This window comes from Trichomonascus vanleenenianus (assembly GCF_965637985.1).
Source record: "Trichomonascus vanleenenianus strain CLIB 3782 genome assembly, contig: TRVA0_019S, whole genome shotgun sequence".
Taxonomy (NCBI): domain Eukaryota; kingdom Fungi; phylum Ascomycota; class Dipodascomycetes; order Dipodascales; family Trichomonascaceae; genus Blastobotrys; species Blastobotrys vanleenenianus.
The window spans coordinates 53,896-66,981 of NW_027481868.1; the positions used below are offsets into that span (position 1 = coordinate 53,896).

Genomic DNA, 13,086 nt, shown 5'->3' on the forward strand with positions numbered 1-13,086 from the left:
GCAAGTTTTTGCCAAATTAGCGATTGAAAAGCAAATGACACTTTGGCCGAGTTGGTCTATGTATACATCAATATTATCTCCATTCTCCAAAAAATGCGTACTTCCGGAACGTGTTAAATGGGATGGATACCGTATACAACTCCTTTTAGCAATATGTCGTCTGTTGAACCAAACTAGGATCCCACTTTCGATTCAAGCAAAGTACTAAGAATTGATTACCCAATTGGATTTCAAGTGATTGATGGTTTTAGGAACACACATCATCAATTCCTCCGCGAAGCGGAGCTAAGGGGGGTCTGGGGGGCTAGTCCCCCAGTTGTTCTACCCATTATATGACTATTTCCTCCCAGGAGTTGTGACGGGGTGTTTGTGATGCTGGAATTGACTACTGAGTGATTGATTGTTACGGTATACGACAGCATGACATTAATTGATCATGTTAGGAGACCATTTTGATAAAAGGTAATAGGAATTGATTACTCAACGGATTGTCTATTGAGTGGTTTGGATGAAGGTCCATAGTGGCCGCAAAATGCAGTCCACCAAGACTATAAATACAAATGATCCAATCGTTTTGGTTAAATGATTTCAGACGGGTAAGGACGCGGCGGGTTCTCGCCGCTGGAGACAGGGTAGTTCTCCGACATTTCACCATGAGGATCGTCGCCAGCAATCCACGACGAGCGTCGCAATTGCCCGTTGGACTTCACCTCCAACAGCTCACCCTTCTGCGTAGCAGCCGCAGGCCACAAATCATACACCAGCGTCAACAAGTAGAACCCAAAAATGAACGCCAGCGTCCACTCACACACGGCAGCCGCATTCTTTCGGTCCGTCAACGACAGCGTTCCAAACGTAATAGCAAGCGCCAGACACACAATGAACCAAATGCCCTTGCAGATATACGAGATTCTAATTCTCCCCGCCTCGCGGTAGGACCAGTCAATGAGCGTATACTCGGTGATGGTACACAGCGCCGAAAGCCCCGTGCCAATTAGGAACACCAGCAAAAACGACACATGCACCCGCGAAAAGATGTGCGTGTTAAAAGTCGACACGAAGATAATGCCCAGCTGGCCAATGATGCCAAACCCAATGGCAAACCCCGCGGCTACCTTCTCCCTGCGGCGATGGTTAGGCAAGAGCCTACCCGCATGGCGAAGGTACCGCTCAGCGGTTAACGCCAGCACGAAGCACAGTGCCTCTGTCGAAGCACACGCAATGAAGATAGGCTGGAGATTGGTGGCACCCACGTCGGAAATGAACAGAATGCTCTTGTTATCCGACACGAAGGAGTATCGCGGATGTCCCTGGACGGCCCAGCAGGTCATCAGGGCTATCAGCATGCCCCACCACACTACGCAACCGAACAGCGGAAGGCCCCAGTGGTGCAGGATTTTCCACATCTCGTATTGGTCTCTCGTTTGCTCAGTGAGAGATGTGTTTACCAATAATACCAAGGTTTTTTGCCAATATAACCTTCTATTCTACAGGCTATACCGGCACTACTACGAATATAACAAGAAAGTGAACACGCCAGAGAGAATTTCGACCAAAACCCATTAGAAACCCGCGATGCCGTTGCTCACCGCCATTTAGTCCTGCATTGCGATCACAGCCCGGCCCACTGTTTCGCTTTCTTTCTCCGAGCCGAACACACCGCCTCATCGGAACCTGCATATTATGAAATTCCCGGTCTCGGTGTTAACATTCCTCCGCCCAGCTTTTACAATCCAGACCGGCGTTTCGAGGGCCAGCCCTCGAGCTCCCGTAACTGGGGGGAACCCCCCCCCCCTCCCGTCCTCTTCGGCTTTCTCGGATGTACTTTGGCATGTCTACCCCTGAGCGAATACGACGTGCATGTCCTGTCTGTGATTAGTCAATGCTTAGACATACAGATTCCGACAGCCGGAGAATGTATAGCAGAGCTGCTAGGAACGGGGGTTTGGGGGGACTGGTCCCCCCAATATGTCCACTCCGGGGGTGGTGACGCCGCACTCCGAGAGGCTGGAGGTAATGCGGCTCGAGAGCCGCACAAGCAATTAAGTTAAGGAGTTAAGAAAAGCTTCAATCTGATAACTCGACGCGGCGGTGCCGAGAGTCACCGAAAGGCAAATGTCGAAGCGGGTGATGGAAGACGGGGCTCCTATGATGGAGGAAATGGTGGAGCGCAACGGGTACCGTGAGAGGATCCGGGTCGCCAAGGCGTGTGACATTTGCAAGAGGAAGAAGACCAAGTGCGACGGCGAAGTGCCATGTGGAGCGTGTCAGAAGTACAAGCGAGTGTGTACTTACAGTCCGAGTTCGGGGCCCCCCGCTAAGATAAGGCGCACCGATGACGAGGCGAGCCCCATGTCTATGACAGGGGATGGTTCCGAGACGCTGGCGAGCCTCCAGGCTCGCCTGAGGACCCTGGAGTACGCAATGTCCAAAGCCGCAGACGGCTCGATACCGGCCTTGCCCATGGGCAGTCGAAGCGTCGACCCGACATACGGGCCTCTTTCTGAGAAGTATCTGACGCAGGTTTCTCTGGGGAACACGTCGAACAAGTCGCGATTCAACAACCGCTACTTCAACATATTGCCGCACATTCTGGGGGATAATCTGCGCACCAGCTTGTCTTCTGAGAACCAGAAGCTCGTAACAGTGCCCAGGATCCAGGGGTACGGGTGGAATTTGTCGGGGGTGCATTATTTGCAGCGGTTTAAGATGCAGCCGCCCCGTGTGCGGCTCGACCACGCTATGGAACGAGAGTTGATCGAGTACTTTTTCGATGTGGTCAACCCTGTGTTTGCTTTGTTTAATCGGGCGTTGTTCATGAAGCAGTTTGAAGCGTATGTAGCCATTGGGGACATTCGGGAGGCCCGGCTGTACATGGCATTTGTCCACGGCATCTGTGCCATCTCTATGCGGTTCTCAGAGATTATGGACGGTAAGAAGTATGAGAGCAATTTGGAGGAGGAGCTATTTGAGGACTGTTACTCGACTTTCAACCAATTTGGGTTCGAGTGGGAGTGTACCGACATTGTCCAGGGGCTTTTGCTGTGTACGCTATATCTGCGGGCCTGTCATCGCCAGAGCTCATGCTGGTCTGTTCTAGGCCAGGCGTTGAGGCTTGCATATGGGCTGGGCCTGCTTAAGAAGCATTTTACAGCCGCCCGTAAAGAGCAGCACAAAGTAAAGTGCGAGCGTATATTCTGGTGCTGCTATGTGCTGGATCGCCTTATCAGCATCGATATGGGGCGAGCCTTTTACATGAGAGAGGAGGAAATTACGTGGACGCTACCCGAGGAATTCGTAGACGATGGGTGGAACACGCCCATAGCGTACGCTTTGGCCAGAATGGCCCGTATAGCCGCTCCCATGGGCATTGGTGTCGCCTATGTCGACGGAGACACTCGGAAGCAAATGTACGAAGAACTGGTAGAATTCAACCGGGCGGTAGACGCTGAATTCCTCCTGGGGCGCGAAACCCTCGAGTACAGGCCCCCCAGTGCCCTAGCCAACGGAGCTGGGAGCAACGCGGCCATTGTGCCGCAGCAGACGGCCATATGCCACTTCCGGCTGCAATTCCACGACCTCGTGTTGAGCTTGTTCCAGCCGATTATTTATTCCTTGGCTCAAAGCAACGGATTGCTGACTCCTACGCTTCCTTACGAGTTACAGGCGCTTTATGATCACTCCAGGGGCAGCATTGAGGTGATCCAGTCGCTCAAGAAGACTCGAAAGGGACTCAACACGGCTTGGTGGGAGACCCTATCCTCTATCCAGAACTCGTGCATGGTTATGCTACTACTGTTGCTTGGGGGGTACTTTACCCATGACAAGCTGGTACCTTACATCTCCTCAGCAATTAGGCTCATGGACTGGTTCGCTCAAGACGGGCGATTCGCCATGAGCAAGGAATGCCAATGGGCGATGCGGACTCTGAACCATATGGTGTGCATGAAACTCGACGAATCTCGCGTAGCGCTCCAGTCGGCGGGTATCGACCACGGGGACCCCGAAGTCAACAAAAGGCACTTTGCGGCTCTGGGGCTCTACGATTTGCATGGGAACTTCAAAAAGCTTGTCCCCAATATGGAGGATGAAGATGGTAAGCTACCCACGCCCGAGCCCCGCCCTTCAGCGCCCACTCCCATGCCTCCTATGCCCCAGCAACGACCACCTAATGGCCCTCAGGCTGTCAACAGCGAGTTCTACTGGGGGAATGTTAACCCAGAGGTCAGTCTCGACTGGCTGAATAACTGGGCTTTTGATTTCTAATGCTAACTTGTAATATATATCCCTTGATAGACTATGAAGGCCCCTAAACCCCCCCTAGGGCTCTGCTTCGCGGAGATCTGTCGTTGGTAGTACGGGGGGTTGGGGGCAGAGCCCCCAACTACGGGAGCTCGAGGGCTGGCTGATAAGACGAAAGATTCTTGTAACGGGGGTTTGGGGGCAGAGCCCCCAATTACGGGAGCTCGAGGGCTGGCCCTCGAATATAGAGGAGAGCAGGCTAAGGAAGAGAATTGATTCAACTATAGCAGTACGCCCTATGGATCTGTTGGAGGATCACTCATGTAATGGAACATCTAACTGGTAATACAGATACTCCAGAAAATACAATTGAAGCAGCAATTATAGTTAAATATTTAAGTAATGACGCAGATCCAGCCAAGCCCCGCGAAAAACAGCCCCACTGGGAAACTCGCCAAAAATACCCTCGATGCAATGACCCCCGAATGCTTGAGCCCATTGGACGAAGAGTAAATAGCCCAGATGACCAGCACCGTATCAATGGGCAACCGGATGAGCCGGTGCTTGATGAACCCGCTCAGAACAGCCGACACCACCAACGGGAACAGCGAGTACCCCGTAACACACAATGCATGGAAAAATGAAATCGATCCCCCCAGCAGCTTGATATTAAGCGTGACAATCACCTGCCCCAGCCATATGAGGGCGAACATGCCCGAAAACACAATTGACGACTGCTTGTTAGGAGCAAGCATGGACAATGCAGTCGAGATCATGAGGCAGAAGATCAATGGCCCCCATAGATCCCATTGTTGCGGCCCGGTGATATTAAACTCGTCGTCTTCGCGCCTCCACACGACCTGGCGCAGCCGCGTGCCCACGCCTTTGACGTCTCGCAACAGCGTCACGTACACTGGCTCATCCAGGGTGTCTCCACCCATGAACCGACGCTGTTCCAGCCGCTCTGAGCCCACCTGCTGGCTCTCGGGGGGCTCGGGGATGACTGTGTTGCCGAACCCGCCGTACTGCTGGGTTGGTGGTTGTTGTCGCTCGTAGTCTTCGTCATCATTGACAATGAATTCGTCCTCTACCGGGTCCGAATCGCCCAATAGGACGTTGCTATTCACTTGCTGGTACGACATTTGCCCCGATTGTCGCTATCTCTACGTGGTCGAGTGTGTCTTTGGGGATCTTGGCCGGTTATTATTGGCCGAATTAAAACGCTAATTCATTTTAATTTGAGCCGCATGCGGCGGATGCGGCTGGTTCGCCTGTTTTGCTAGCCAGCCCGTAGTACTTGCGTCGTGGATAATTATAGCGGCCTTGTGGGCTCCTGGGGGCCAGCCCCCAGACCCCCGTGGCTCCGCTCCGCGGAGGTTATCATGCAATTTCATAGCTCTCGCCGCAAAGCGCCCATTAGATGGATACTGGGGGCCAGTGGCTCCGCTTCTCGGAAGGTATCTATAAGACTGATTTGTCATTGCTGGGATTGAGTCTTCATTTTGCGGTTAGCAGTACCTGTTCTCCTCGAGCGAGAGAGCTGTTGTGAATAACTATGGGCCATGGATCAACCTCTTGCTGAGTTGATAATACTACCAACTCAGAGGTACAATGGCGCAGGCTCATTTTAAATATACATATTCATTAGCGTAGGAGTAGAATTATCGTAGATATATATAGTTGAAGGGCTAGAGTTTACCCATGTAGGAGGCATGTAGAAGACCAACAAGAAGTACTGGTCCCAGCACCTGGCCAATAGTGACAAGAGTGATGAATCCACAGTCGCCTGCGTTAAACTTCCACACAAACTTGGCATAGGAAATGAAAACAACCTGTCCGATAAATATCGTTCCAATAAATGACAGAATCTTAATAGGCAGCTGGATACCGTCTTTCATGGAGAACCAACAGGCCATAAAACAGAGTCCACCAACAAACGCCCACCAAGCGAACCAATTCAATGCTAAGTGCCAACGCCGGTATAGTCCGCGGGGTTTAAACTTCCCGCGCGAAATGGATGAACTGCTTTCCTGAACATCATCCCTCACAACTTGGGGGTATTGCATATGCTCTGGGGTAGGAGGATAGGGGAACGTGGAAAGGTCACTTTCGCTTTCACGGCGACGAACTGAGGGAGGTAAGTAGGGAAACGTAAAAAGGCCACCACTTGCACGGTGATGAAGTGAGGGGGATGGGGTTATTTCAATCGTAGCTATGTCTGTCATTTTCGTTTTTTCTTACAAAACTGTCACAAGGAGATCTCGTGAATAAGACAGTTAATGAAAAATTGCACTAGCCAATAGCCCTTATATATTATATAGCGATGGCGCTAGTTTGCCTATCAGTAGTAGTTGTCATTGCCAAGTTTAAAATCCCGCTATGTGAAGATAAAGTTACAATGACAAACCGGTCCAACGTTGCTTCGTTGCTTCGGCCCTGAATTTTGGACAATAGCGCAACGATTCAGGAACAGGAACCAATGCTATTGCTCGTTGCTGGTAAACTGTATTTAAAGAGTATATAAATGGCAACCAGGCACTTTTTTTCTCTTCCGATAACACCATGGGCACCAACGGTCTAGACAATTGCTCGCCTCGAGCCTCAATGCACGACAGTTCCTCGTCTCAAGCCTCAATGAACAACAGCTCCTCACCTCAGACCTCAGTGGACGACAGCTCCTCTCCTCAAACCTCAATTAACAACAGTTCCTCGTCACAAGACTCAAAGGACGACAGCTCCTCGTTTCGAGCCTCAGTGGGCGACAATTCCTCTCTTCGAGCCTCAATGGACGACAACTCCTCGCTTCGAGCCTCAATGAACGATAGTTCATCGCTTCGAGCCTCAATGCATGACGATTCCACGCTTCGAGCCTCAATGCTCAGCAAGATGGATAAACCTCCCATCAACAATATACTACGCTTCGACGACGAGTCCGTATCCGACTACTACTCTACGCTTGGCGAGGAGCAAAACAACCAACGCATTCTCGCAAAGTGGCTCTTCGCCTACTTCTGTATCAACCGAGCAATTTACTTTATCGGCATAAATATTATGGCGTTCTGGTTTAGGTACGGCAAGGCATCCCTGGATAGGAAAATCGTCGCTTTCCTGGCGATAGTTTTATCGGAGAACATTATCGTTCTTATGTGTTGGTATAGGCAGGATCCATTGTCATTAGCGCCCAACAGAGCTCTGACTTACCTAGTCTGTGAATGCCTGCTTGCTGCTGGTTTTTGGTATTTGGTATTCCAATTCTAATCATCCTACTAGTTCCCCAAGAAATGGACCTCTATAATTGATTAAAAACCTCCACGAAGTGGAGCCCGAGGGGGTTTGGGGGACTGGTCCCCCAAGAAATGGAACTCTACAATTGATTGAAAAATGCATTACACAACTGTCATAAATTCACAGGGATTGCCCTACATAACTACTGTAAGTAATAAAAAAAATTGTCAACTCTTCTCGTATGCCACAGAGTGGTCAAAGTAAAGGTTAACTCTTAGCTTTCTCATATGCCACAGATCGGTCAAAGTAAAGATTTGGATGGGTGATCGTCTCGCCATTTGCATCGTTAGGATGGGTCAACTCGTAAACCCGAGTGCATGCAACATGGTACTTCTTCTCGTCGACATTCTGCTTGATTTTCGCCAGATCCTGCTTGTTCGTAATACCCATCTTCTGCAGTGCCGTGACGAGGTTGGACTCAGAGAACGTCCTATAAGGACACCCATGAGTACTACTACCCGCGCCATTGCTCCTAATAATCTGTAGGCAGTCCATTGGCTTAAAGTCAATCCGCGACCCCTCCAAAGCATACATGTGCCGCACGTTATATGCATACTTCTTTCTGAAGTCCTCATCTGTCAATCCCTTGAACAGACCCCTCCAGAATCTCAAAGATTCCTCCACTGACAGACCAATGCCCTTGAGGAAAGCGCCATATTGCTGTCGCACATCGTACTTCGCATGAGATTCTGCCTTCGTCACATTGTTCATATGTTTCATGCACAGCGGGAAGTGCTTATTCGCCAGTCCTGGAACCTGTTCCGCCTTATAGCCTTCGCCAGACGCGTTCTGAACGTACGTTTGGGTGGGCATTCCCAGTGCCAAGTGATTCAGAATAGGAATGAGTCGATCATCCTCGTCCAGCCGGGGAATGGCCCGGGCAGTCACTTCCAGGACCTTTTCAAGTCGCTTCTCAAACTCGCTGACCACGAGGTTCATGCGCAAACTAGTCGGGATATACGCCTTGCCCTGGTGAAGGGTAACCATCCGCGTAGCTACGAGATCTGGTACCTGCTCGAAGTCGACCTTGAAGAACTCCTTGGAGTTTGAGCTGTTCCAGGTCAGCTTGTCTCCAAGGTCTGCAATTTCCTCAGAAGAAACCGTCTCCCAACTAAAGTCCAGGCTGCTAATAAAAGCCTCCCGAAGAGACGAATCGTCTGTGTTGTATCGTATCTTGAAAAGCGCCGTTTCAAGCGACACAAATCTGGCTCGAAGCTCAGCAGACCGGCAGAACGCGAGCCTCAGGATGAAATGCGAGTAGTGGTCTTTTTTGCGCTCCAGATCGACAGTGCTGCTCTTGAAGCTCAGCGGCATATACTTATCAAGGATACTCTTCATATGCTTCTCTGTCTCTGCCGCAGACTTGTTTCTCAGCTGGCACGACTCGATCTCGCCGAGAACCCTCAGCCGGTCGATGGCCCATTGCTCAAACTCCTCGATAGTGATCTCCAGCTGAGGCGGAGTCGTGTAGAACGAGAGCCGGTACGGGTACTCTACGTGCCTGTCTACTTCCACCGAGTCGATTCGCCGCTCCTGTGTTCTTCTCTTCCTGCTCTGTCGGAACATCGTTAATTGTCAAAAGTGTGAAAGACGCGTCACGCGTAAATTGAAAAATGCCCCGAACGCGTCCCACCTCCGACCACCACTCCGCGAGTCAGTCTGTTAATATCAGTAAATATTGCAACGTACTTCGCAATAACGGGCAGCAAGATGCCTAGGAGTATTTTACACTGCTAAATAGCTGGTAGGAATGTATTCGAGGGCCAGCCCTCGAGCTCCCATAGTGGGGGCTCCGCCCCCAAACCCCCGTAACGGAATACACCCAGTAGCTCGCAACAGCGTAACAAAACTTTGTTACAGGCCCCTCTGGAACACTAAAGGCATGTTATGCTCTGCGGAAGTAAGAATTCTCCGCGTAGCGGAGCTACAGGGGTGTTTGGGGGGACTGGTCTCCCCAATTACACCAGATAAAGAGGTAGTTCGGCAGAAATATATATATTGGCTCTATACATTGTCATTTTCCCGTTGAAGGATCCCCACTGTTATGCTTTTGCTTCTAAATCGGGTGACCGAGGATTGCTCGTCTTCGTTAGTAGTAGTAGTGGCAGTGTCAGCGCTAAGGGTGCTGGTCGGGGACTTGACGGACTCTCTGCTCGCTTGCGGAGAAGTCAGCTCGTAGCGCAAGCGCGGAGGCCTCAGAGCAGACTCCGACGCTCTCGTCAGGCGAGCGCTGCTCGGGCTCGGCTCACGCAAACCACCCCTGGGCGGGCCCAGCACAAGCGTCAGCTCTCCATTGTCGTCATCATCATCATCAGAACTACTACTGCTGCTCGATATGGACGAGGACGCCGAGGTCACTACCGAAGATGAGAACCCTGGAGACCGGGCCATGGATGACGTGCGAGAGTGGTTGTGCGAGAGCGGAGACCGCGCCAGCTGCGTCTGCGAAGGTCGCCGAGTGTTATCTATCTCTCCTTCAAGCAGCGAATTGAGATTGAAGTTACTCGAACTCGCAGGGAGACCTCGCTTATGATGCTCGTGCAGGGAGGACGAAGAGTTGCCACCACCGACAACACGCGATAGCGACGGGTTGTATTCTACAAATGAACTTGTTGCGGCTGCTGCCGCAGCTGCGGCGGCGGTGTGTGCCGCTGTCGGCTGGGGCGCAGGCATATCACAGGCCCGCTTGGGCAGCCCGGCGACCGAGTGACGAGCGGATATGACTGGCACGTCAGACGGAGAGTGGCCGAACGGATCGCGCGAGTTGGACCGCGAGTTCGCCGCGCTCGTGCTGCTAATGCTGCGGCCCTTTCGGGTCGTCGACGATGCAGTTGACGACGTCGATTTACGGCGCCTTAGCCCTGCAAACGAAAGCGCAGTCGACCCAAACCGGGACAGCCCGCGCTTAATCTTGCCCGTGATTCCCTGCACTGCGGCCTGTAAATCATCGCCTGTGACCTCAATCTTGTCGTTACATCCGACGCCGGACGCCGACAGGTACCGCTCCAAGTCATTCGGTTCCATGCCGTCAGTCAGCCACGGGTGCTGCTTAGCTTCAATCACAGTGATGCGGGTGACAGGGTCCTTGTCGAGCAGCTTGCGAATGAGATCCTTGGCCAGCTCCAGGTCTGCGTCCGTTTCCAGCGCCGGAGCAGGCTCGTTATTAGAAACAGAAATTATGTTGTCGTTAGAGTTGGGGCCTAGCAGAGCAGACGGCCGGCGATTGAGTCTTTTGGTATCATCATTAGTAGTAAGTTCGTCATCGTTAGTATCATTAGTATTAGCGCTTTTGTGGGTCGAGGGTTCTGGCATGTGGACATGCTTGTCGTTGGGGTTGTAGAATATCGAAAGCGGACGGTTGGTTGCCGAGTTCCTGGCGAACTTTTTGCGTTCTTCGGCGGACATCTCGTCGGGGAACACCAGGTTCTGGTTGACGATAACGTCAAACAGCTCAAACTCACTGTCGGCGTAGAATGGTACCGTTCCATACAGCAGGCAGAACAACGTTACGCCAAACGCCCACACGTCAATCTTGTTGGTGATAGTTGGTCGCGGTACGTCTGTTGAGGTCACACACAGCTCCGGGGCAAAGAATGCTGGAGTCCCGGCAGTTTTGGCCAGTTCAAACTCGTCTTCGCCATCGGTCGACACGTACGAGACGCCAAAGTCGCTGATTTTAACCCGTCCGTCGGCAGACAACAACAAATTGGCCGGTTTAATGTCACGGTGGATGATTCCTTGAAAATGCAGGTACTCGAGGCCCAGCAGGACATCGCGAGCAGTGGACTTTGCCATTTTGCGAGTCATAGCGGGCCGTCCGCATTCGGTCTGCCACTCAACCTCTCCCTTTTCGAGGTATTCGAGCACCAGATAAATCTTTTTAGAAGTTGAATCGTCAAGTACCTCTTTTAGCTGTACAATGTTGGGATGCGAGCACTTTTTGAGAATGGCAATCTCGCGCCGAATCTTGTCTTCCTGTGTTGATCCAGCCGTTTTGCCGAGACGCGGGCGGCCAGTACGGTCCACGACTTTGATGGCTACGTACTCGCCCGTCTCCAAGTTGCGCCCGAGCTTGACCTTGCCGTGCTGACCGCGGCCGAGCTCTCTAATGATTTCATACGTGTTGAGCATCTTGCGCCCCGACACGGGATCGTAGTCAATGCTAATGTGATGGGTCTCTTTTACCGAAGTCTGTGACAGGCTGGCTCCGATGGGCGATGGAGGTGCAGTTACAGGGCTCTCGAGGGGGCTTTTGACGTACGAAGAAATCCTCCGCGCTCCCTGGTCAATGGGCAGACTCGGATTCGACGAAAACCCGCCAGAGCCTGGAGACGGTGACGGCGACTGGTGCAGCAGGTTATGGAGCCGTGAATTGACGGCGCGAGGATGAAGGTGGTGGAAATGTGAATGGGTCTCTATCACTGGTCTACCATTATGCCTAAGGGTGGTAGCAGCGTCTCCCGTAACAGAGGGCGGCATGGGACTAGGCATGGGACTAGGAGATGTAGGTGACGAAGAAAGCGATACGGGCTGGGACTGGCTGCCCGATCGCTTTGAGCTGCTGTCGCCTTTCCACAGCGACGAAAAGCTCATCCTCAGCCGCAATCAACGATAAAAACGATTTAAATCAATGATCTGGATTCAACAGGACAATCAGTAGCAATAACCGACTTTCGCCCTGATCCCTGGACTATTGGCTAGTCAATTTTTCTCTCTCCGACAATGGCGTTGTGGACGAGAAAAGATGCAGCCACCCTGGGGTACCAAAGGGTCCATGCAATCAACCTTTCAAAGGGCGACGGAGAAAGGTGGGAGAAGGGGGGGAGGGGGTGGAAACAAAGTGGGCACAGAGGAGGGTTCGTGTCCGTGTTGCGTGTCTTGCAATGTGTTTTTGTTCTCGCGCGCGCGCGTTGGGAGTTTTTGTCTATCACGTGAGCCGCACTGGGCGTTTCTCGAAAATTCACTGCCGAAGCGCCCGGGGCGTTTCTGAAATTGGTTACAAGGAGGGAGGGAGGAGGTGATTCGTTGGCCGGCTGCAAGGGAGAAAATCGGCCATTGGGCGTCGTATTTATGCAAATGAGCCTTTCAGGGGATAGACAGTGGCGAACGCCAGTTTTATATCTGGATTTACTGAAAAAAAAAACGTTGTAGTTTTGTTGTTGTTGAGTGGTTAAGATGAAAAGATGCAATTAATCATTATTTTTCCGCTAGCTATCTATCATGCCTAATTGTATACAAGTGGTGTCAGAGATAATGCAACTCATCACTCTGGCCACATTTTTCCCCCCCCCAACCAAGGGGCGATGCATTAAGCATGTACCTTGACGGACAGCTTGTCGAGTTGTTGAGTTGTACTGGGATTAGTATTAGTCACTGTATTGTAACAGACGCAACAACCCGAGGAGACGTAGACGCAGGTTAGCGTGGTTAGCGTAACGAGCTGTGAAGAAAAATCGAGAGACATGTTACAAATGGCGTCATTGTTAGTGTATGCTTTCACCTTGCTGCATCGTTTTGGCTTGTAGTTGGGCTAAGAGGAAGGGGGAACAAAGGCTCGCA

The 13,086-nt window shown here is 51.6% G+C and overlaps 7 protein-coding genes across 7 annotated transcripts; 2 read left to right on the forward strand and 5 right to left on the reverse strand.

Annotated features, from left to right (window-relative positions):
* Nucleotides 1-578: 578 nt before the first annotated feature.
* SFK1 (Sfk1p) lies at nt 579-1,406 on the reverse strand (the record flags this gene model as incomplete). Its single annotated transcript, XM_076684836.1, has 1 exon — nt 579-1,406. One exon carries the CDS (start codon nt 1,404-1,406, stop codon nt 579-581), a length of 828 nt encoding a protein of 275 aa, XP_076540877.1.
* A 709-nt stretch (nt 1,407-2,115) lies between these two features.
* Nucleotides 2,116-4,266, forward strand: TRVA0_019S00672 (uncharacterized protein; the record flags this gene model as incomplete). Its single annotated transcript, XM_076684837.1, has 1 exon — nt 2,116-4,266. One exon carries the CDS (start codon nt 2,116-2,118, stop codon nt 4,264-4,266), a length of 2,151 nt encoding a protein of 716 aa, XP_076540878.1.
* A 371-nt stretch (nt 4,267-4,637) lies between these two features.
* YIP4 (Yip4p) lies at nt 4,638-5,384 on the reverse strand (the record flags this gene model as incomplete). Its single annotated transcript, XM_076684838.1, has 1 exon — nt 4,638-5,384. One exon carries the CDS (start codon nt 5,382-5,384, stop codon nt 4,638-4,640), a length of 747 nt encoding a protein of 248 aa, XP_076540879.1.
* Nucleotides 5,385-5,930: 546 nt separating this feature from the next.
* Nucleotides 5,931-6,467, reverse strand: TRVA0_019S00716 (uncharacterized protein; the record flags this gene model as incomplete). The annotated part of the gene is made up of 1 exon (XM_076684839.1): nt 5,931-6,467. The coding sequence occupies one exon, from the start codon at nt 6,465-6,467 to the stop codon at nt 5,931-5,933; it is 537 nt and encodes a 178-aa protein (XP_076540880.1).
* A 337-nt stretch (nt 6,468-6,804) lies between these two features.
* On the forward strand, nt 6,805-7,500 carry TRVA0_019S00738 (uncharacterized protein; the record flags this gene model as incomplete). Its single annotated transcript, XM_076684840.1, has 1 exon — nt 6,805-7,500. One exon carries the CDS (start codon nt 6,805-6,807, stop codon nt 7,498-7,500), a length of 696 nt encoding a protein of 231 aa, XP_076540881.1.
* A 234-nt stretch (nt 7,501-7,734) lies between these two features.
* PRI2 (DNA primase subunit PRI2) lies at nt 7,735-9,093 on the reverse strand (the record flags this gene model as incomplete). Its single annotated transcript, XM_076684841.1, has 1 exon — nt 7,735-9,093. One exon carries the CDS (start codon nt 9,091-9,093, stop codon nt 7,735-7,737), a length of 1,359 nt encoding a protein of 452 aa, XP_076540882.1.
* Nucleotides 9,094-9,531: 438 nt separating this feature from the next.
* On the reverse strand, nt 9,532-12,120 carry ELM1 (serine/threonine protein kinase ELM1; the record flags this gene model as incomplete). Its single annotated transcript, XM_076684842.1, has 1 exon — nt 9,532-12,120. The coding sequence occupies one exon, from the start codon at nt 12,118-12,120 to the stop codon at nt 9,532-9,534; it is 2,589 nt and encodes an 862-aa protein (XP_076540883.1).
* Between the last annotated feature and the right edge of the window lie 966 nt (nt 12,121-13,086).